At 62.2% G+C, this 20,095-nt stretch overlaps 2 protein-coding genes across 2 annotated transcripts; both read right to left on the reverse strand.

Moving 5' to 3' along the window:
• Positions 1–4,687: 4,687 nt before the first annotated feature.
• On the reverse strand, positions 4,688–9,491 carry SLC39A5 (solute carrier family 39 member 5). The gene is made up of 10 exons (XM_065419736.1): positions 9,085–9,491; positions 8,306–8,558; positions 7,836–8,010; positions 7,433–7,602; positions 6,956–7,093; positions 6,382–6,463; positions 5,903–6,127; positions 5,744–5,824; positions 5,447–5,637; positions 4,688–4,840 (listed from the first exon to the last, which is right to left on the reverse strand). The coding sequence occupies exons 1-10, from the start codon at positions 9,489–9,491 to the stop codon at positions 4,688–4,690; spliced, it is 1,875 nt and encodes a 624-aa protein (XP_065275808.1).
• A 5,994-nt stretch (positions 9,492–15,485) lies between these two features.
• NABP2 (nucleic acid binding protein 2) lies at positions 15,486–19,166 on the reverse strand. The gene is made up of 6 exons (XM_065419675.1): positions 19,088–19,166; positions 18,175–18,313; positions 16,958–17,029; positions 16,449–16,530; positions 16,032–16,098; positions 15,486–15,688 (listed from the first exon to the last, which is right to left on the reverse strand). The coding sequence occupies exons 1-6, from the start codon at positions 19,164–19,166 to the stop codon at positions 15,486–15,488; spliced, it is 642 nt and encodes a 213-aa protein (XP_065275747.1).
• Positions 19,167–20,095: the final 929 nt, after the last annotated feature.

Raw genomic sequence — 20,095 nt, forward strand, 5'->3', positions numbered from 1 at the left:
GGTTGCAGTAGTTACTCCTGCTAAATAAGTTGATCTGAAAACAGGAGAGGAGGTGGGGGGGGAAGGAGAAATGGGAGTAACTTTATTTCCTTCTGTTCTGTTTGTCGCAGATGTGCCAAACTGGGGCGGGAGGGGGCAGTCTGCCGGAACTGTCGCCTCCAACGTCTCTCTCGCTAAAGCAATAGACGTCGGCTGAATCTTGCAGGTTCTTCACTCCGCGCTGTACTTGGGGCAGCAGTAGGGGATTCACAAAAGTTCTCTCTGAAAGTGCAGGTGCTGGCTGGGAATTTGGGTGGAGAGGAAGGCGGGCTGGGAAGGAAGCCCCTGCCTGCCTGTTGGAATTGCCGTCGGAACGGTAACATTCGCTGTAGAACTCAGATAATTTCAGTCCCAATTCACTGAGCCTTCGCTGCTGGAGTCCACTGTCTCTTATCCCCTTCAGGGCGCGCTGAAACCCTCTAGTTTGCACTTGTATTGGTGCGTCCAAGGTGAATACAATACACATTGCTCTCCGGACATCCCCCGACAATACCCCTGTGTGGTGTGTGACAGCATGTACAGTGGTTAGGTGTGTTCTTTATGTCCTGTAACAAACGCGTCTTGTGCGTCCGTTTCATAGAACGTGCTGTGTGGTGTGAGATGCATGACGTGTGATGCTGCCTATCCATCGCCCGCGGGGGGTGGATCTCCTACCCTCCCCAGGCCCCTCTCTCTCTGCCGACACACCTCACGCCCTAGAGCAGAAACGCGGCATGTGGTTTTGACTTGAATCTCCCCGGAACCATTTCTCATTCCTCTCCCCTTCCCCGGCAGTTGTTGTCCATGGATGTTTAGACCCGCGCTCAGTGAGTTTCTAGTCAATACAGTTTGATTAATATGGGCAGCAGGGGGATTTTCCCCCCCCAAACTTTGCCCACAGGCAGCGTCGGCATGAGCTGATAGCCACCGTGGTTGCCTTTAACACGAGAGGTGCATCCTGCGTCGACCGATTTTCTGCCTTTAGGGCTTAGTGTAACATGGAGGATGGTGCTTTTAACACATCCTGACTTGGATTGGCTTAGTGCAGCTGGGAGAGAGCTCATCCTTACACCCCGGACCCTTGACTTCCTTTGCCTCTACTTCTCCTGTCCTGGCCCCGAAGTCAGCAAGTCGCGCTCCCGGGCAGCTGGTTGGTAGCTGGTTCGCCGGCTGGTGATCTTTCGGACTGTTTGAAGATCCGTGTTCCAGACCCATGGTGGTTCTGGTCTTCAGGGAGCAAATTCACCTCGAGGGCGAGTGGCGGATCCAGCCCCCAGCGGGGACAAAGATGGCGCTGACTGAAATGGACTTGCTGCCGCCTTGACCCATAAGCGCTGCGGGCGGGAGACGAGGCGCCAGGGGTTTCCGCAGCGTGTGGGGACGAGACAGAAGCAGGCATCTCAGCCCAGGTCGGTAGATCGGTGTGGCTTTGTGGTGTTGCAGAGGACGCTGGGCCCAGCAGCGTCACACAGGCTTGTTGCATTTACAGGCAGGGGGGTATCACCTCAGACGCTAAGTTCCCCTCGGCGGTCTGAAGGAGGCCCGGGGAGCCAGCACCCACGGGACCTATTGGCAATAGACTGAAAGCAGCCTGTGATTTCTAGCACCAGTTTCGTGGCTTGTTGGCTGCCGTGGGGTTTGCGGGGGCTCAGCGCTCAGGCTTTGGGGTGTTTTCCTGGCTTCTTTCACACTGGTGTTCCTGTGGTTTCCATTTCCGGCTGCACAGATGCCAGAGCGCTGGGCCGGCCCAGCTGGAAGATCCATCTGGGGAGCTCTAAGGAGAGGGTTAGTCATTGTGCGGGGGGGCTTACAGATCCCCCCCTGAGGAGTTAGCTCAGCACTCCTCACAAATTGAGAGTACCAGGAGGGGCTCCCTACCTGGCCCCCAGAAGCTGGCGCGGCCTGAGGGCGTGCACTTTAACCAGGTGTCCCCAGCGTGCGTGAGCTTAGGGCAGACGCTTGGATGTATTTCTCTCCCCCCTCCCCCAGCACGTTCATTTCAGTTCAGTGAGGTACATTTGGGACCTGACTGAACTGGATTGGCGCTAGAAGTTAGCAAGTGGGGACCCGGTCGGTCACTGTGGAGGGGTTGGGGCGTGTGGCGGGGAGGTGGCTGCATCGTGTGTGAATTTTACGTCATCGGGGGGGGGACGTTGGGTGTTGTGTATTTGAGATGGTTGGAAATACAAAAAAGCTGTTTAATTTTAGACTTCACTGCACTGTTCACACCTACCTCTTGCAATAAACAGAATGGCTCACGGACGTGTAGAATGCTTTCTTGCCTCTGAAATCCCACCCCCGGATCCTAGGGCTGACAAACTCCTGACATCCCAAGCAGCTGGCTGTGTTGCTGGGGCGGGGCCGATCCAGCCAAAGAGCTGCTGGGGAAACTTCCACTGAGAACGTTCTCCTTCGCCACAGCCCCCCTGCGTCACGTTCCCCTTCCTGGAAAGCACTGACCCCCACCGGCGCTGGCCTCTGCTCATTGTGTTTAACAGCCGCTGGGGTTTGGTTTGGTTTTTGAAATAAAAGAGGCTTTTTGTTCCCTGGAATTTTTCCCCTTCAGAGCACTGAACCTGGAACCTGCCGAGCAAAACCCAGCGTGTGGTGGAGGTGTTGTTCCTAATAGACGGGGGCCTTAATTGGAGGTCATGGTGCAGGGCAACTTAATTGGAACGCCTTTTAATTTCAGCAGGTAGGGGAGAGGCGCATGCGTGAACTAGAGAGGTCTGAGATGCTAGAGTATTCCCGCGGGAGCACTCTGTGAAACACGCCCCTCCCCCCCGCAATATCAGCAGAGGGCAGGTATATGGGCAAGGCCTGGACCAATCTTTGGAAGAGACTTCAACTGTATCTCCCCCCCCCCAGCCCCCTGAACCAGTTAATTCTTCCTTCCTCCGCTGGTTTAAAGCACAAAAACTGCCCTGCCGGTTGACGGGTGGGCGGGTGGAGTATTGGGACGACTGCTTTACCGGCAGAGGTGCATGGGACCCTGCAGGGACGCGGCATGAAATACAGCAGAGTTTTGATGTGCAATTAACATTTAAAAAGGAAAAAAAGGTGTGAAACCCTCTCCTAGGTCCCCCCCCCGGGGGCGAGAGGCTGCAGGTGCCTGGCTTGGCAAGATTTGGGCCACGCTGGTTTCTCTCCCCTCCCGTACAACCCGGCACCCAGGGGGGCGCCGACATCAAGTCCTGACCAACCAAGCACTTGTCTCTGTGGAGGAAATTTAAACAAATACAAAATCCTGTTTGTCAAGGGAAACCCAAAGCTGTTAAACCCCCTCGTGGGGCTGTGAAATTGAATAAGGAAACCACCCAAGAAGCCATCCACCCCCACAGCGTGAATGCCACCCCTTTGCCTTGCCCCACTCCCACGTTTCCTTTTTGTCGGAGATGTTCCATGTGTGTATTTTGAGAAATCCTGCATCAGTTGGGGGGGACCGGGGGGGGGGTGGGAGGAACTAAAAATAAAAGCATTCAGACTTGATCTATTTTATACAATGTATGCTGCAACCAAGTCCTGTTCTTCATATTGTGGCTTTGAATCAATTATGTTTATTAAAATGCTATTGCTTCTACTTCCTCGCCCGTCCTCCTTTCCCACCGCCCACCCCTGGGGGTTAGCGCCAGCGGGATCGGGCCCGGGGGGGAGGAGGGGGGCTCTCCTGCAGCACTTTTCAGCCGTAGATCAGATCTCAAAGCAGGGCAGAATCATCATGTCTGTTTTACAGATGGGGAAACTGAGGCACGGGGGGGGGGGGGAGTTGTCCAGGTTCACTCAGGAAAGTCAGTGGCAGAGCTGGGAACGGAATTCTGGTTTCCTGACCCCCCCAGTCCAATTAAACTGGATTTAGTCCTTACAGAAGCTGTTGGCAGAGGCTAGGTGGGGAAACTGGTCTGGTAACTCGCAGCAGCCTGCAGAACCATAGTTTCAGTGGGCAGGCGCAGGAGGGGGGCTGGATTCTTTTCGTTCCGTTCGGTTAAACCGTTAGCTGCCCAGCAGATTTCGGAGGTTCTGTCCCAGGCGGTGGAGCGGAAGGAGGGAGGAGCGCTGCCGCTTGTCTCCGGATGGTGGTGAAGGTAAGAGTTCCTGTGTCCACTCCCCAAATGAACGTCTCCTCCCGGCGATGAACGCACCCTCTGCGTGGGGCTGTTGGCTCCCATCGGACTCTGGCGCTTCCCCCGCCTCCGAAATGCTCCATTCTGCCCCCTTTAGCGACATCTCCTACACCCCGCCCCAAAATCGCCCACGGATCGGCTGCGTTTCCCTCTCCGAAACGCCAAGACTCGCTCGGGGGCCAGCCTGGCCTCGTGCACGCGACATACCGAAACGTCGGGCAGACGCTGAGACTGAACGGCAGTGTCCTCATGGAAAGGGGGGTAGGGGATTGTGCTGGCCACACGCTCTCCTCCCTGTACTGAACAGCAAAACGCTGCCCCTCTTCCGCACCAGTCAGCTCCGGGCCCCCCCAAGTCACGACCCACGCTTGCCCCCAGGGGATGTGGAGCAAACAGAGTGGGGGGCTGCCCTGGGTGTCACACACCCGCCGTCAGCAGGAAGAGAGTCCAGGGTCCTAGTTCTCTGCGAAGCAACCATGGGGCAGGGGGTGCCCGGAACCTCGGCCCCGTCCCATCCGAGTTCGGCGAGCCGTGTGGCCACCCCCGTGTTACAGATCCACACGGAAGCTCATCTGCCCTTCAAAGAGGGCGATGCACAGCATGATGGCCGCCCCCAGGAGAAAGCCCAGGTTCTGGAGGGCGAAATACGTCACGGGCCCCTTCCTGTTCCCGCCGGAGCTTCGCCGCAGCATCTCGGGCAGCTGCAGGGAAACCAGAAACCTGTGAGCCAACAGCTCCGCCGACACGGGGAGGGGATAACCCCAGAGCCCTGGGCGGGCCCGTGCCAGGCACTGACTCGCTTGGCCTGCCCTCTGGCTAGCCAGTTGAGAAGCCTGTGCCGCCTGGGAAGCCTAAAGCGGCCGTTCAAGGCAGTGCCAGGCCCTTGATGCAGGCAACGGGGGTGGCATTAGGGTTATGCTGGGGGGAGCTGTTCTCGGGATGTAGCAAACCCAGTTCAGAGCGTTCCCACCTGGAGATTTTTCTCTCTCAAAGCCGGCGCCGGCCCTACACTCGTTCTTCGGGATGATTGGCGGTCCCCAGAGCCGCAGGCGTGGGACAGGACCCCGCGGCACCAGGGGCTGGGCAAACCCAGAGCCAAAACCGCCCCCGCGCCAAAGAGCTGCCGATCGCCGTGTGAGACACGAGACGACGCACTGGGCGAGGGGGCAGCACGGTGCCCGGCGGGTGGCCTCGGCAGCCTCGCTGGGTTGGCACCGGGATCTGCCGCGAACCCAGCCGAGCTGCAGACGTCGCCCAGGACCAGCACCCGCCTGGCGAAGCAGTACCGGAGCCAGCCCCCCCCTTACCATGTCCACCAGCGCCACGTAGAGAAAGATGCCCGCTGTGATGGAGAAGATCCAGGGGGTGATTGGCGAGGTGCCCTGGCTGACCACCGTGCCCACCGCCATGCCCAGGTACGCCAGGAAGGCCGACACGAGGTTGGAGAGAAGCACTCTCTTGACGGGCAGGCCTGCCTGCAGCAACATGGCCAGGTCGCCTGCCGGAGCGAGGGAAGCGGCAGGTGAGAGCGTGTGGGATGCCAGGCAGCTGGCGTGGCTGGGGGGGGGGCTGTGCCCGCCGTGCCACACTGCTACGAGACTTACCGAGCTCGTGGGGCAGTTCATGGCAGAAGACGGCGACCGTGGTGCTCAAGCCGCTGGAGATGCCCTCGGAAAACGCAGCCCCTGCGGGAACGAGAAGCCAATTGGCACCAGGAAGCCGATGCCCCGGCCCCGGGGTGGCTCCTGCCCCCGCCCCCTTACCGATGGCCAGCCCATCCGTCAGGTTGTGTATCCCGTCCCCCAGGATGACCATCCAGGTAATGTCGGCGCCGCCGGCCGCCGGGCCATGCGAGTGTCCGTGGTGGCTCAGCTCCTCCGTCTGTCCGTCCGCGCTCGGCGCTGGCTGCCTCGCCCCCTCCTCTCCCCGGCCGAGGCTGTCGCTGCGCGGCCCCGGGGCCGTCAGACGCTGCGATTCGGCTTCTGTGCCTTCGGAAGAGTAGCCGCAGGCTGGTAGCAGCCCCGAGCCGGCGGGGGAACGGGGGCTGGGGCTGGGGACCAGGCTGCAGGGAAGTGCCGGACTGGAGAGATCGGGCGGCCCAGACAGCTGCCTCTGTGCTGGCCTCTCCCAGCAGGGGGCGCTGTGGGGAGCGGGGCAGGGGCACTGGCTGGGGGCGGGGGCAGCTTCTGGCTTCTCCAGCCTCAGGGCAGGGGGCAGGAGCGAGTGACAGCTCCGGGCTCACCTGGGGAAGGCGCCGATGCCCGCAGGGTCAAGCCGCGGTTTCCGTCTGCATCCAGAGCGGGGCTCCTTCCCGCGGCGCGGCTCTGCGGGCGGGAAAGCAACGGCGAGAGCTGAAAGCTGCCCGACGGGCCAGGGCCCGGCTGGCTCGGGGCATCACGGCCGCGGGGTGTGGGAGACACCTGGGCTGGGCCCCACCCGCGTTATCCTAGATGGGCGCAAACCAGGCGCTTGTGGGCCACGGTGCTGGACGCACCCGATGCCGGGACGGGCCCAGGGAGCCGGGACGCAGCAGTAGCAGATGTGCCGTCACCACGTAGCTGCCTCGGACAGGCAGCGCCACCCCCCTCACCCCCCCCCCCCCCCAGCAGGTGCTGACCCCGGTGGGGCCTGGGCCTGCAGCCCCCCCCCCCCCCCCCCCGCGGCATTGGGGCCCATCCGGAAGCCGGCAGCACGGTGCCCCCTGGCATTGCCCCAGGGCGCTGATGGGAAGGGCGCCCCCTGCTGTCCCACCCTCCGTCCAGCCCCCTGCCCTAGGCGGGCTCCCGGCCAGCCAGGGGCGACCCACGAGCTCTTACCGGCCGGCTCCGTCTCTGCTTCAGCGTGCCCAGGAGGTGTTCGATGAGGAACAAGACGTAAATGCCCCCCAGGACCGACAGCCCCTTCAGCACCGAGTCCTGCTGCTCCCGCGGGGTTTCCTGGTGCCTCACTTGGGCCTAAACGCAGAAGGAGGGAGGGGAGCCCGGGGTCCCTCTCGGGGGCTCCCAGAGCCGGGGGGCAGGGAGAAATCGGGGGGATTCAATGGGGGGGCTCTGGGAGGGGGGGCGGGATGGCCGGTGGTTCGGGACGCTGCCCAGGTGCCAAGCTGGGATAGGCGGGGGGCTGGGGGGGGCGATGGGCTCCCTGGCTGCGATGCAGACGCTCCGCTGGATGGAGCCACAGACGACCTCGTCTCCCGCCGCCTCCCATGGGTGCTTCCCCGGTCCCAGGCTTTCCAGCTCGGGCCTGCCCGGCTGCGGGCCGGGCGCTGGCGGGCCCGGCGAGCCCATACATACGTGCGGCCACAGGTGAAGGAGGGCGTCCCCGCACAGCGTCCCCACGGCCAGCGCCACCAGGAAGGCCAGCAGGAGGCGGCCGAAGTCGCGGCCGAGGAAAGGCACCAGCAGGAGGGCCAGCGCCGAGGGCAGGCTGATGAGCGTGATGGCCAGGAAGCCCCAGCCTAGAACTGCAAGAGGAAGCAGGGTGAGGCAGCTGGGGGGGCTGGGCTCTATCCCCTCCCCCCCCCCCCCGACACCCTGGGGGTTTGGCAAAGCCACAGGGCAGGCAAATCCCTTGGCACAAGGAGAGGCTCCCAGCGCCTGTCCTCTCCCCGCTCTGTGCCTCGGTTTCCCCATCGGGGTGGCTGCCCCTTCCCAAGGCCCTGGCCCTGGGCAGGGGTGGGGGAGGGGAGGGTGTTACCTGGCCACAGCGCCCGCCCCAGGGGCTCGGGTGTCAGCTGGTCGTGGTGCCGGATGCAGACCCGGCTGTCAATCTGGTAGAGCAGGGCCGGGCACAGCAGCGTGAACTGCTCGGGCGTGATCTGGGAGCCGGCATTCAGCCCGAAGTTCACCAGCAGCTGCGTCACGTTGAGACACTTTGGGGGGGACGGACAGCGGGGGTTAGTGAGGCCACCTGGGGAAGGGGCGTAACCCACCTGCCCTCCCAAACCCCAAATTGCTAGGACGCAGGGGCTGTCTAGTGAGTAGCAGAGGCCTGTGGGGCCAGGACGCCTGGGTTCCGTTCCCGGCGCGGCGGGGCATGGGGTTAGAGCCAGGCTGGTCAGCACTGAGACCCCCACCCCTCTGGCTGAGGATGTCTGGCCCCCCCTTCAGAACCCCTCCCCTTTAAACCCCAGAGGGTCTGAGAACCGCAGTGCAGCCCCCCCTCACATCCTCGTGCAGGTGGTCGGCGACGGAGTGGTCCAGGGCCAGCACCCGCTCCAGCAGGGTCAGGCGGGGCGGGGCTGGGGGGGTCTGGTCAGGGTCGCTTCTGCTCCCAGGGTGCCCTGGGGGGCAGGTGGCGCTGGGCCCTTCTGTGTCCGAGGGCGGGAGGGTGCCCCCGGAGGCAGCTCGCAGCCTGGGCGTCGGGTCAGCCTGGTGCAGACGGATGGTCTCTGGCTGGTTCCTTCCAGGGGATCCTGGCCTGAAAGAAACGAACAACAACGAATTCCCAGTTCCCAGCTGCAGCCCGGGGCCGGGTGGGGATGACTGGGACTGATGGGCAGCGGCAGGACTGGAATATCGAGCGGCTGCGGGTCGGGAGTGAGGGGCACCGGCAGGGCTGGGGGTGGGCGGGAGCCCAGGGCCGGGCTAGCAGGGGCTGTGGGTCGGGAGTGAGGGGCACTGGCAGGGCTGGGGGTGAGGAGCCCAGGGCTGGGCTAGCAGGGGGCTGCGAGACGTGAGTGAGGGGCACCGGCAGGGCTGGGGGTGGGCGGGAGCAGGGGGCTGCGGGTCGGGAGTGAGGGGCACCGGCAGGGCTGGGGGTGGGCGGGAGCAGGGGGCTGCGGGTCGGGAATGAGGGGCACTGGCAGGGCTGGGGGGGAGCCCAGGGCTGGGCTAGCAGGGGCTGCGGGTCTGGAGTGAGGGGCACCAGCAGAGGTGGGGGTGAGGAGCCCAGGGCCGGGCTAGCAGGGGGCTGCGGGTCGGGAGTGAGGGGCAGCGGCGGGTACCTGGAGGTGCCGTTCTGTCTGCGCCCCTCGGGGCCCAGGCTGGGTGGCTCCGCCCCGGCGTGCTCCAGGGCCGAGTGCGAGTGCCGGTGCTTGTTGTCCTGCACCTCCAGGATGTCCAGGTGGCTGACGTGCCCGTGGCCGAGCGCCTCGTGCTCCATCTCCACCACCTGCACCTGGCCCAGGCCCAGGCTCTGCAGCAGGCGGGTGAGGCCGTGGAAGGACAAGGTGCCGTTCTCCCCATACAGCCCGAAGAGCTGCTGCAGGTAGTAGCCCTGCTCCTGCTCCGCGTCCTCCAGCGGGGCCGGCGCCGAGGCGGGCAGGCTGGGGGGCGGGCGGCACTCGCCCGGCAGCAGGAGGGCAGCGACCCAGAGTCCGGCCAGCAGCAGCCGCGGCTTCCTCCGGTCCATCCGGGGGCGGGGGGAGCCTGGTGCCGAGCGGGACGGGGAGGGGCTGTCAGCTGGGGTCGCACCTGGCCAGGTGCGCTGCCTGGGGCACCCCCTAGTGGGAGATCTGTTGGCACGAGGGGGGGCAGAGCTGAGGGGGGTGAATGGGCCTCTCCCCTGTGCCCTGTTCTACCGCACGGCTCTGGGCAGCACCCGGCCGGTGGCCCCCCTGGGCCCCAGTTTGTACAGCCCAGGCCTCAGGCGGGACCTAAATAGGCCAGACTCTGGCAGAACATCTGGAGGGAGCTGGCAGCTACCAGCTCGGACTCCTGGGTCCCATTCCCGGCTGCCCGGTGGTGTCAGAGGAACAGGTTTTCTCCAGTGGTGTAAAGGGGAGAGGGGGTCTCCCCTGTCCTGGGGGGCTGGGCGTTCTAATGGGGAACAGGGACCAAATCAAGCCAAAGAAACACTAAAACAGGTGCCCCCCCCCGGGCCTGTTATATATACAGCCAAATAACGCCCGGCTCCAGCCACCGCTGCTCGGAACTGCTTCGCCTGGGGGGCTGGGAGGGGCTGGAGGGAGAGAGACGGTGGGAGCCGGACAGTCAATGCTCTACTCTGCTGACGCCTGGTCTGCCTGAGGCAGTGGGTCCAGTGAGCCCAGGCCCGGGACCTAGGGGAGTGGGGCTCTGGCCTGCTGGGTGACAGTGGGCAGGTCCTGCCCTCGTTCCATGCCTCAGTTTCCCCTCCCGCACTTTGCCTAGTGAGCGACTCGCTCTCCCCTGTGCCTGGGCTGTGGTTGGAGAAATAAGGCCTGGGGTTAGAAGTGTCCCACCGGGGGAAGCTGTCGTGCAGAAGTGGTTGTACCCGTGTAAAGGGGCCTTGCACCAGTACCGTGTGTTACGCCCCCCAACGAGAGACCAGCAGCTGCTTTAACTGGCCCAGGAGAGTTAAAACTCTCTCGTGTGGACGAGACCTGAGTCTTTTCAACCCCACCCAGCGAAGGCAGCTGAGAGTGAGCCCAGGATTCCATGTGGGGAAACTGAGGCAGAGAGCAGCTCCCTCCAAGATGAGGATCCCAGGGGGATTTCTGAACAGCAGAGACAGTGCGCAGGGAACGGGGGAATCAGCCCTGGAAACAGCCTCAGTCAAAACTCACCTGTTGCTGCCTGTTCCTCCCCGGCCGTGTCTGTCCCGCGGCGAAGCAGGCGCAGTCGTGGGGCAGCGCAGCTGGTTAGCGGCGCAGGCTCGTCCCTCGCCCGGCTCGCAGCAAGGACTGGCCAGCCGGAGGCGACGGGCAGGGAGCTGGGCTGGGATTTGAAGCGGGCGTGAGGAGCGTGTGCTGATTGAGTTAGACAGCGGGTCAGAGCGCCTGGATTAAGGGGCCCGGCTCTGCGTGTCCCCTCACATTTGTGTGAACACGTACGTTCAGTCCCTCTGACACACACACACCCCGGCGCTGGGACTCACAAGCTGGCCCCACTGCCGTGTGCAGCTGAGACAGGGAGCTGCCCCTTGCCCCCAGGGCACGAAGGGAACCCAGCGCCAGGCCTGTGGAACTCACCGCTGTATTATGTGTGTCCTGCCTGAGACCCCTTTGCGCTAGGGCTGTACGAACAGACCCAGAAATCCACCCTCGGAGATGTGGACACTGCGATTGTCACCTCATTGTTCCCCAGGGCTTCCCCCGGCCCTGTGTTCTCTCTTTGTTCTAGGTGTACAGCACCTAGCGCGATGGGCCGGGGTCTCTCGCCGCCGCCAGAGCAGGGAGACCCCCCCCCCGAGATTGGCCGAAGACCCCAGGCTGAGCATTCCCCGGGGGAGAACGAGGCCGGCCAGCGCTGGACACCGCAGCGAGTGCTACAAAACTAACCGTGTGTGACGGCTGCTCTCCGGGGTCAGGAGGGAACTGACCGGAACGGCCCGGGACAGGGCGTCTTGCACCCACCTCGGCAGCAGCGGGCGCCGGCTGCTGGGCTCGGTTCTGGTCATCGGCCTCGCGCGCAGGTGTGGAGTGATCAGCTGCAGCGCCAGGAGGTGAAGGTGCAACTTCTCCTGCTTGGCAGCCTTGGAACTCCCCGCCCAGGAAGCCACGTCTGGCCCGCGGGCCGCTGCAGGGAGGGGCGGGGGGGCTGCCTCTGGCTGGGAGGAGGAGATGGGCCGTCAGCCTGCGGCTCTTTGGCCCAGCTGGGCCCTGGGGGGCAAAGCGTCCCCAGTTTTACCTGCCCGACCGTCTCTTTCCAGGCTGCCGGACAGGGTGGAGCCGGGGATCCCAGACCCAGATTTGGCCCCCCGCCCGCTATCCGGTCTGAGCAAGGTAACAAAGCTAATTACTGGGGTGTCAAATCCCCACCATAATGACCGGGCCTGAGCCCCCCTGCGCTGCAGATCCTGTCTTGCAGGCTAAGCAGGGGCACATGAGACCCCCCACCCTGGGAGAAATCTGGCTTCATGGCCTGATGCTAATGAGGCCCTGGGGTTCCCGTCCCACCCAGCGTGCTGGGGGCGCTGTGCTGCTGGAGGCAACGTCTTTCGGGAGGTCTGAGTGGCTCGGGGTTATTAAAATGCCTCTGGCCCATTACCAGCTCCCGCCAGACACTCGGTTCCCCTTCCCTTCCCTAGAGTTGCCACGCTTCGCCCCAGAGGTGGCTGCATTTCTGCGGCAAGTCCATTCGACGCGTCAGAGCCGCACGATGATATTACAGACCGAGGCATGATGGGATGGGGTTTCGGGGGGGCGGGGGGAGGTCCCATCCTGAGGAAGGCCCCCCCCCTGTCCCTGGAGAAGGGTGGGGAGCATGTGTCCTTGACAGGCAGTTTTGCAAGCCCAGGTACTTTATTGCGAGGTGTTAATGATTCACCTGGGTGATAACTCAGACATGAAGCCAGCGCCTGGCTCCCCCCACCCGCCTGCCAGGCCAGCCCTGTGTCAAACCAGGCAGCTGCTGTGGGACTGTGCCCTGGCTCCTGGGGGGGCAAGAACTGAGCTGGGGCCCCAGTGGCTGGAGGCTCCGGGCCCCAGAGGCAGAAAAGCCCGGAGCTGGGGCAGCCGCATCCAATGTCCCGCTCCCAGGGCGGGGGGAGGCGCAGGCTACTGAGACGTCTCCCTCCCCCCGCTTTATTGCCCTTCCAGCGGGAGGACTCAAGGGGCAGGCGCTGAGCAGGGCCAAGGGGGGGGGGGGGGAGCTGGGGTAGGCCACCGCATGGCAGAGCTGGTGACTGGGAATCTCAAATCCTTCTCCCGCCTGTGTCCCCCCCATGCTGCCCCCCCCCTAAATTGTCCGGGCCCAAGGTAAATCCACTTGGCCGTTTGCATAATACCTAGGGCAGGTCCCATGGCTGCCCCCCACCCCCCTCGATTCCAGCCAGCCTGGAAATCGCCCCAGTGTGGGATGGGCAGGGCATGACCCTGGCCTGGCAGATGATGGACACCTGGGTGTCACGGGGTTAAAATCGTAGAAATGCCCGTCTTGTTTTCACATGACTCCGGGCGCTGGGGCTTTGGGAATTGCCCCGATTAGCAGGAGAACTGGCACGGCTCTGTCGCCTCAGGTGCTCGATGGGCAGCCTGGAACCCTCCCAGCTACCAGCCCCAGGAATGGGTCCTCGCCTAGACGCTCCTGCGGGAATCCTACCCCAGCCGCTTCCCATCCAACCCCTGGTCTTACCAACCCGCTAGATCTGCCCCTTGAGAGCCTGAGGACACATATGGGACCTGCCGAGTTGGTGCACTTATTAGCTGTAGCAGGGTAGAGCCGGGCCTGAGCGCGCCAGGTGCTGCATTCCCTGGGGGCGCCCTGCCACCACCCTTAGCACTGACTTCGTGCCATGAGGGCACCGGGCAAACACGCCAGGAAGAGCCTCTGGGAAACCGCCCTGGTGCCCTTTGCAGACCCCCCCGGGGGGCTGCGTCTGGCCAGGACGGGTGCCAGACACCTCCCCCTGCCCCGGTCCAAAAACACCAGCTTCCAACTCTGCCCCAGGGCCAGAGCCAGCGGTGCCGGCTCCAGCCCCCCCTTCGGTTTACTTTGGAGGTGGGGGGGGGACAGCCTTGGAGGGGGCTGATTCTTGTCTGGCAGAATCTTTGCCAGTACTGGGGCTTCCCCCACTCCCCCATGGGGGATCTGGCCCCCCAGAAGCGGGGAAAGGAAATGCACTTACCTGGCGCAGCGTCTCGGTCCCTGCCCTTCGCTACACAAATCTGGCTTCTCCAGTACCTGCGGGGCAAGGGTCAGGCAGGTCGCCCCGAAGCCCGTCCCCTTTCCCCCCCACACCCCAGGGGGCCTGGCTGGGGCCTGAAGGGAGGGCTGGGGAGGAGACTAAAGGGGCGAGTCCCTGTAGGTTTCCTGCCCCTATCAGCCTGCAGGGCGCTGGCCGAGGTGCAGAGGGAGGGGACTGGTCCCAAGCCGCAGCCCTGCACCCACCCTGGGCGCTGTCGTCTCTTGGCAGGAGCAGGGGCCGGGCTCCTGGGTTCGGATACAGCCCAGAGCCCCACCAGTCAGGGACAGAGCTGGGGTTGCCTGCGGCCCAGTGCAGCCCCCTGGGCCCCGCTGCCCCTTTGCAGTTCGTGCCCCCTTGGGGCTCGCTGAGCGGCAGGGGCAACTGTGCCCTGGGGACGGGCCTCGTCCCGCCCAGGGGAGAGATTTTTCCGTCTAAAGCTCAGTGTGACTCGGGCAGGAGCTGTATACAGCAGCCCCTTCGATCTAGTATAACGCCCAGCGGGGCCACGCTGCTGCCAGCATACGGGGCTGGGGTTCGTTATGGGGCTTGGGAAGGGGGGGGGTTGATCTCAGCCACGACAAGCTGCTCCGGTGCCGGACTTGGGGGCTGACGCCCGCTGTGATTGGTACAAAGGGTCCCCCGGGCGCAAGCGACCACACGGCAGGCGGAGGGGGAGGGCGGCACGGTCTTTATTCCAGCGCAGCCCCGGGCAGGCCAGCGACTCCACTCGGATGAGACAAGAAAAGGGAGTTGGGGGGTTAAAACAGAATAAAAGGGGGGGGCGCTGGGAGCATTGGGCTTGGGGGGAGAGAGAACGGCTCCGAGGTCAGCCCCAGGCCCGATCCCTCCCCGGGTGGCAGACATGACAGCCCTTCCCTGCGCAGTGATTCAGGGGAGCCCAAATCCTCCATCTAGCCCCTGCCCCGGGGCAGCCCGTCCCGGGAGCTGCCCCCACCAGCTCCGGGCTGCGAGGGGGCTGCCAGCTGCGGGGGGCGCTCGTGGTGACGGAGACGTTTGTCTCCTAGGAACCTGGCTGAGACTCATTCCACGCAGGGGGCCCAGAGCGCCCAGGTGGGGATCACGCCCGACCTGGGCTGGAGCCAGCACCCCGCCCCATCGCCCCCCCTTCCGCTGCGTGTGCCCCGAGGTTCCCTGAGCTGGGGCTGGCCCCGGGGAGAGAGGAGATTTGGCTCCAAGCTCAGTCTTAGGTAGCCTCCGCTGAGACACCAAGACCCAAACGGGCCCCTCCCAGGGGCAAGGAGTGGGGGGGCCACTGCTGCCCCCCCCGTCCGATGCCCGGAGGCCTCAGCAGTCTCCAGCTGCCCCCTGGCCACTGACCCCACCTGGCGAAATCGGCTTTTTAAAGTTTGCTAAAAAGTTTCAGGATATTTGTAAAAAAACCGCCAAAGGAACAAAATCCAGTGAGATGGGGGGAGGAGGGGGGCTGTCACTGCCCCCAGAGGGGCACGTGGGGATACCGGCAGGGGCAGGGCTGTTGGCTGTGGCTCCGCTTAGACTCAGAGCAGAGCCGTGAAGATAAAGGGCTGGTTTCCAATGGGGGGGGGCGCCCCCCTCCCTGTCTCTGCTCAGGAGAACGCCACAATCCCGGTTAAAATGGTCGCGACTGCGGCGAGGAAAACGCTCTTGGTTACGCTGTCTCTGATCTAGCCTGGAGCGTCAGCCGGCCACGGTCTCTCCCCCGCTCCTCATCCTTCGGCTCAGACGGCCTCCTGCCTCGGCAGTGGGGCCTGGGGCGAGCCGGCACCGAGCTGGGGTGGGGGGCCCAACCCCACGGTGTTATCTCTTGCTGCTTCGCCGGGTCTCTTTGCCGTTGCTGATGGGGCTGGAGGACGAGCTGGACCCGGCCGAGCCCGCGCCCTGGTGATTCGGCTGACTCCTGGTGATCCGGCCGCTGGTGGGGTGGGACGGGACGTTTGGTGGGTGGGGGAGGGCGACAGGGCCTGGGGCACTCAGCCCGTTGCCGTTCTGGCTCTCGGCAGCTAAAAACAAAAGCGACAGATTCCACAGGGAAATTAACAGCGAAGCCAAGGCAGTGCTGGGCAGAGAACCCAGGCGTCCTGGCTCCCAGCCCCCTCTGTTCTAATCACTACATGCCACTCCCCTCCCCGAGCTGGGGATAGAACCCAGGAGTCCTGGCTCCCAACCCCCGCTGCTCTAACCTGCTAGCCCCCACTCCCCGAATTACTGGATTGGAGAATTGGCCGGAGCTGTGAATGCCCCCAAGTGGCTAGTGCTGAATGGCTCCGAGGCAGGGCCACGTCCCACCCGCCTTGCTCAGGGATGGGGGGACATCTGGCCTGTGGAGCTGGGGGAGTCCCTTACCTGGGGACGAAGCGGCAGGGCCCGGGGTGGTCTGGGAAGCAGCAGGGGTCGCGTTGTCGTTCTGGGCCTGAAGGAAACGGAAATGAGAACTCGTGGTCCCGGATCTCGCAGGATCCTGGCGCACTTCCCCAGTCGCCCGCGGGACAGAGATGCGTCCGCTTCTGGGCAGCAGCAGCCCAGCCGCGCGTCTGCGACGGACACAAATCCACCCCCACCCCGTCCCGTCCCGTCCCAGCAGGAGCAGAGACAGGGGAGATTCCAGCGACACTCCGGTGCCTCTTGGCCCCGGGGGTCGGCAGCAGCAGGAAGCCCCGAGGGCCTTTTCACAGCGGGCCCCGTGGGCATCCGCAGGTGAGCAGATCCGATTACCCCGCTCGATGGGCCCCCCCAGCCCTCTGCGCCCCAGCTGGGACTCACGGCTTTGGTCTGGGACTGCTGGGTCACGTACTCCGGGTTGGGTTCGCTAAAGTTCGGGACCTCGGAGTAAATCATGCAGAACCTAGGGAGGGAAATGGCAGGTCAGCGAGGCCACCAGCCAACCCCTTCCTCCCCTCGCACTCAGCCTTATCCCGGGGGAGGGGATGCCCCGACTCTCCAGCGGAGAGAGTCCTGGACCGTCTCAGGCCAGGATCTTGATGCAAACTATGCTGGGAATACAGTCCCCAGGTATCCAGTCTCCCCTGCTCTACCCACCAGGCCAGGCCCCCTCCCGGGGCTGGGAACAGAACCCAGGACTCCTGGCTCCCCGCCCCCACCCTGCTCTAAACACCACTCCTGAGGAGACACCCACATGGTCAGCCCCGGGGGCAAATCGCTCCGGCTTTGGGGCTGCCCCACACTTCTCCCCTCCCCAGCCTCTAAGAAGCCAGGCTCCAGGGAGCAACGTCCCCAGGGCTCCCGCAGTGAAGCCGACAGGCCTTCCTTACTCTCCGATTTTCTGCAGGTCTCCTCCGCGGCCCGTGTAGAGAGTCAGGCAGCCTTTGAAAACGGACGCGTAGCTGAAAGCGAGAGGAATGCCGAGATCTGGGGTGAACTGCACGGGGCTGCCCCAGCGGCTGCAGGCCAGAAATCGCACCCGGGACTGGGTGCAAAGCTATGGGCCCCAATTCTCACTTCCCCTGAACCTGCACTTGGGGGAGGCACCGTTGTGCTCCCAATGCTCTGGGGCTGGCCAGGGACACCCCTGATGTAATTTAGAGCAGCCCTGAGGCCGCTCTGACTTACACTCTGCTTCCCACAACTCCCTATAGAAGGAGAGAAGAACCTCCCCCCCGCCCCCCGCCCCGGCAGCACTGTGTGCTGCTTCGGCAGCGCCACCGGGGGGCGCCCTAATTATTCTTTCAAGCGGCTCCCACAAAAGCAGTCGCAGTTTCCGGGTGCAGCGCTAGCTAGGCTGGGGGTGGCGGGGGATACAGGGACAATAAAATCCTGCCTTGACATCGTTTCTAAGTTAAGCCGACATGATGAATCCATTGAGATCAGTCCTACCCGCTTACGGTAACTTCCCCCCACCCTCATGTCCAGGGATAGAGAGCTGGCGTCCTATTGCTACTCTGAGATTAACTGTGTGTGTGTGCGGGAAGGGTCTTTTCCAGGGACTTAACTGGATTTTTTTTTTTAATTGTATCTCTATATTTAAACTAATAAAGTCTCCTACCCAAGGTGCCCTGACCCCACCATACATCCATTATGATGCACCCTCAGCGTTAAAGTCGTCAGCAGGAATTCAGCCACTGCCCTCGGCCTTCTCCCACATTCCTCTCCCCTCCCCCTCCTCCCCCCCCCCCCACTTTTGCAGCCTGCCTAGAAAGTTAGGAAATTCGGAGCCTAGAGTAGCTCTGAGCAGGCAGACGCAGGCCTGTTTGCTCTGGCTTGTATCTCCCTCAGCAGAGGAAGGGGACCGGCGCTGAGAATGGGGGCCGGGGAGAGGAGCAGCCTGGCCTGTTCTCCTCCCCCTGGAAGGGCAGGCGTCGCCGTCCCAGATGTGGGGCGCTCAGGTGAGCCCGCAGCCTGGTCTATCAAACGGTGAATGAGCTCGTCTCAGGAGCCCTGGGGGGCCTGAGGCTGACGGGCTGGGCGAGCAGCCGGCACCAACACGACCGGGTCCCGTGGTTCCCCCCTCCCCCAGCAGGGTCTCGCCTACCCTTTGGTCAATCGGATGATGTCTCCCGGCTGAATGAGGTTCCCTACGTCATCCCACACCGAGATGTTGATGCTGCCGGTTTTGTCGGCTACTTTGCACGTCCGCACCTCGTGGCCGTCCTTTGTCTTGGTCACCCGACCTGCAGGGGGGAGCAGACCGTCCAGTTCGCGGGACATCTCCGTGGTAACACCGAGGAGCCCCTTTGGGCTAGACAAGGCCTTGTACAGACACAGACCACAACAGCGGTCCCGGCCTCAAAGAATTCACAGTCTAAGGTCCTGAGCCTACAACGCTGAGCCGAGTCACGGCAGCGAACGTAAGCCCGTGCACTCACCCTACGTCAATGATGGTGTCTCAGAAATGGACACTCACATCACAAAGCAGCTGGGGAAGGGGTGAAATCCAGCCACAAATATTGCTTAAGAACCGACTGCAACCGTTAAATGGAATTTCAGCAAGACAGTGGCTCTCAACCTTTCCAGACGACTGTCCCCCTTTCAGGAGTCGGATCTGTCTTGCCTACCCCCAAGTTTCACCTCACTTCAAAAACGACTGGCTTACAAAATCAGACATAAAAATACAGCAATGTCACAGCCACACTATTATTGAAAAATGACTGACTTTCTCATTTATACCATATCATTATAAAATACATCAATTGGAATATAAATATTGTACTTACATTTCAGTGTATGGTATATAGAACAGTATAAAAAAAGTCATTGATGAAACTGTAGTTTGTCCTGACTTCGCTAGTGCTTTTACTGTAGCCTGATGTAAAACTAGGCAAATACCTAGATGAGCTGATGTACCCCCTGGAAGACCTCTGCTACCCCCAGGGGCACACGGACCCTGGTTGAGAACCACTGCAGTAAGATATTTAATATATATCTCGCATATCATTAATACCCACCTGTTTCCAGTACAATAAAAATAAGGTTCAGGTTTTTCAAGCCGGGTTTAATGTCCTTTACAAAGGTTTCAGTCGTCATATTGAGCGGCGTCTGGCTTCCACTACGTTATCTGTGCAAATAATAATAAAATAATATAACCACATTTGAAAAGAAAGCGACAGTCAGCACCCAGAATGGAAAGGCAGGTGCTGACTCCTGCAGCCAAGGTGGAGCGAATGCAGGGACTTGGAGAAATGTGCAGGATCAGGGGTTGAGTGTTTATTGGCACAGGTCCCTCCCCAGGTTAGCCAATAGGGGAATGCCCTGTAGGAAGAATGAAACATCCTGCTGTTAATTTATCCCCAAAGGAAAGAAAATACAAAATGGCAACCGCAATTGAAGATTCTTGCAAGAAAAGTGCATCTATTTTTCATTTCTGCTCAAATTTCTATCACTGAGTCTAGACCCCCTACAATAAAATTGCATCACTTTCTTTTTGCACAAGTTGTGGCCATGAGTCAGACGGTGGCAAGAAAAACCCATTCCTGCGTGCATGGATTGCAACCCACAGTATTTCATCTTGCTCTTTTGCAAAAGTCACCATCCTGCACATTTGTGTCCAACTTGCAAAACGGATACAGGCTAATGAAAATAAAATACAGACCCTGAAAAAGCACCTGTGCCGGGGAAATGCATTTTATCTTTGGCACAAATCACAGCCCTGATTTCACACCACCCCCGCCGGGAAAATGCCTGTTTCTCCTTTTGTATAAATTGCAACCCCACCCCCATTCACCCTAGTGCAAGCAAAGTGCTTTTCTCCGGGGGTGGAGGAGTTGAGGTTCATTCACCTTGGAGGATCAGTTCGCTCACGTGTTGGTGGAAATTCTTGCAGAGGAGGGGAGGGAAAGGAGACATGGTTTGGGGACTGAAAATTGCTGGGGTGGTGCATGTATCCTGCAACATGCATGCCCCCTGCCCTGCAATGCACCACCTGCAAGGGGGCTCAGGCCCCCTTACCAAAGCTC

Source organism: Emys orbicularis, chromosome 19 (assembly GCF_028017835.1).
Source record: "Emys orbicularis isolate rEmyOrb1 chromosome 19, rEmyOrb1.hap1, whole genome shotgun sequence".
In the NCBI taxonomy this organism is placed as follows: domain Eukaryota; kingdom Metazoa; phylum Chordata; order Testudines; family Emydidae; genus Emys; species Emys orbicularis.

Coding starts and splice junctions, on each gene's coding strand:
- SLC39A5 (XM_065419736.1), bottom strand. CDS start 9,491: ATGGACCGGAGGAAGCCGCGGCTGCTGCTGGCCGGACTCTGGGTCGCT. Junction 8,011..8,305: donor CCGACCACCTGCACGAGGAT/GTGAGGGGGGGC, acceptor TCCCCCCCAAAG/TGTCTCAACGTGACGCAGCT. Junction 6,464..6,955: donor AGCAGAGACGGAGCCGGCCG/GTAAGAGCTCGT, acceptor TCCCGCCCGCAG/AGCCGCGCCGCGGGAAGGAG.
- NABP2 (XM_065419675.1), bottom strand. CDS start 19,166: ATGACGACTGAAACCTTTGTAAAGGACATTAAACCCGGCTTGAAAAAC. Junction 18,314..19,087: donor TTTTATTGTACTGGAAACAG/GTGGGTATTAAT, acceptor TCCCCCCTGCAG/GTCGGGTGACCAAGACAAAG. Junction 16,099..16,448: donor AGCAGTCCCAGACCAAAGCC/GTGAGTCCCAGC, acceptor CGTTTCCTTCAG/GCCCAGAACGACAACGCGAC.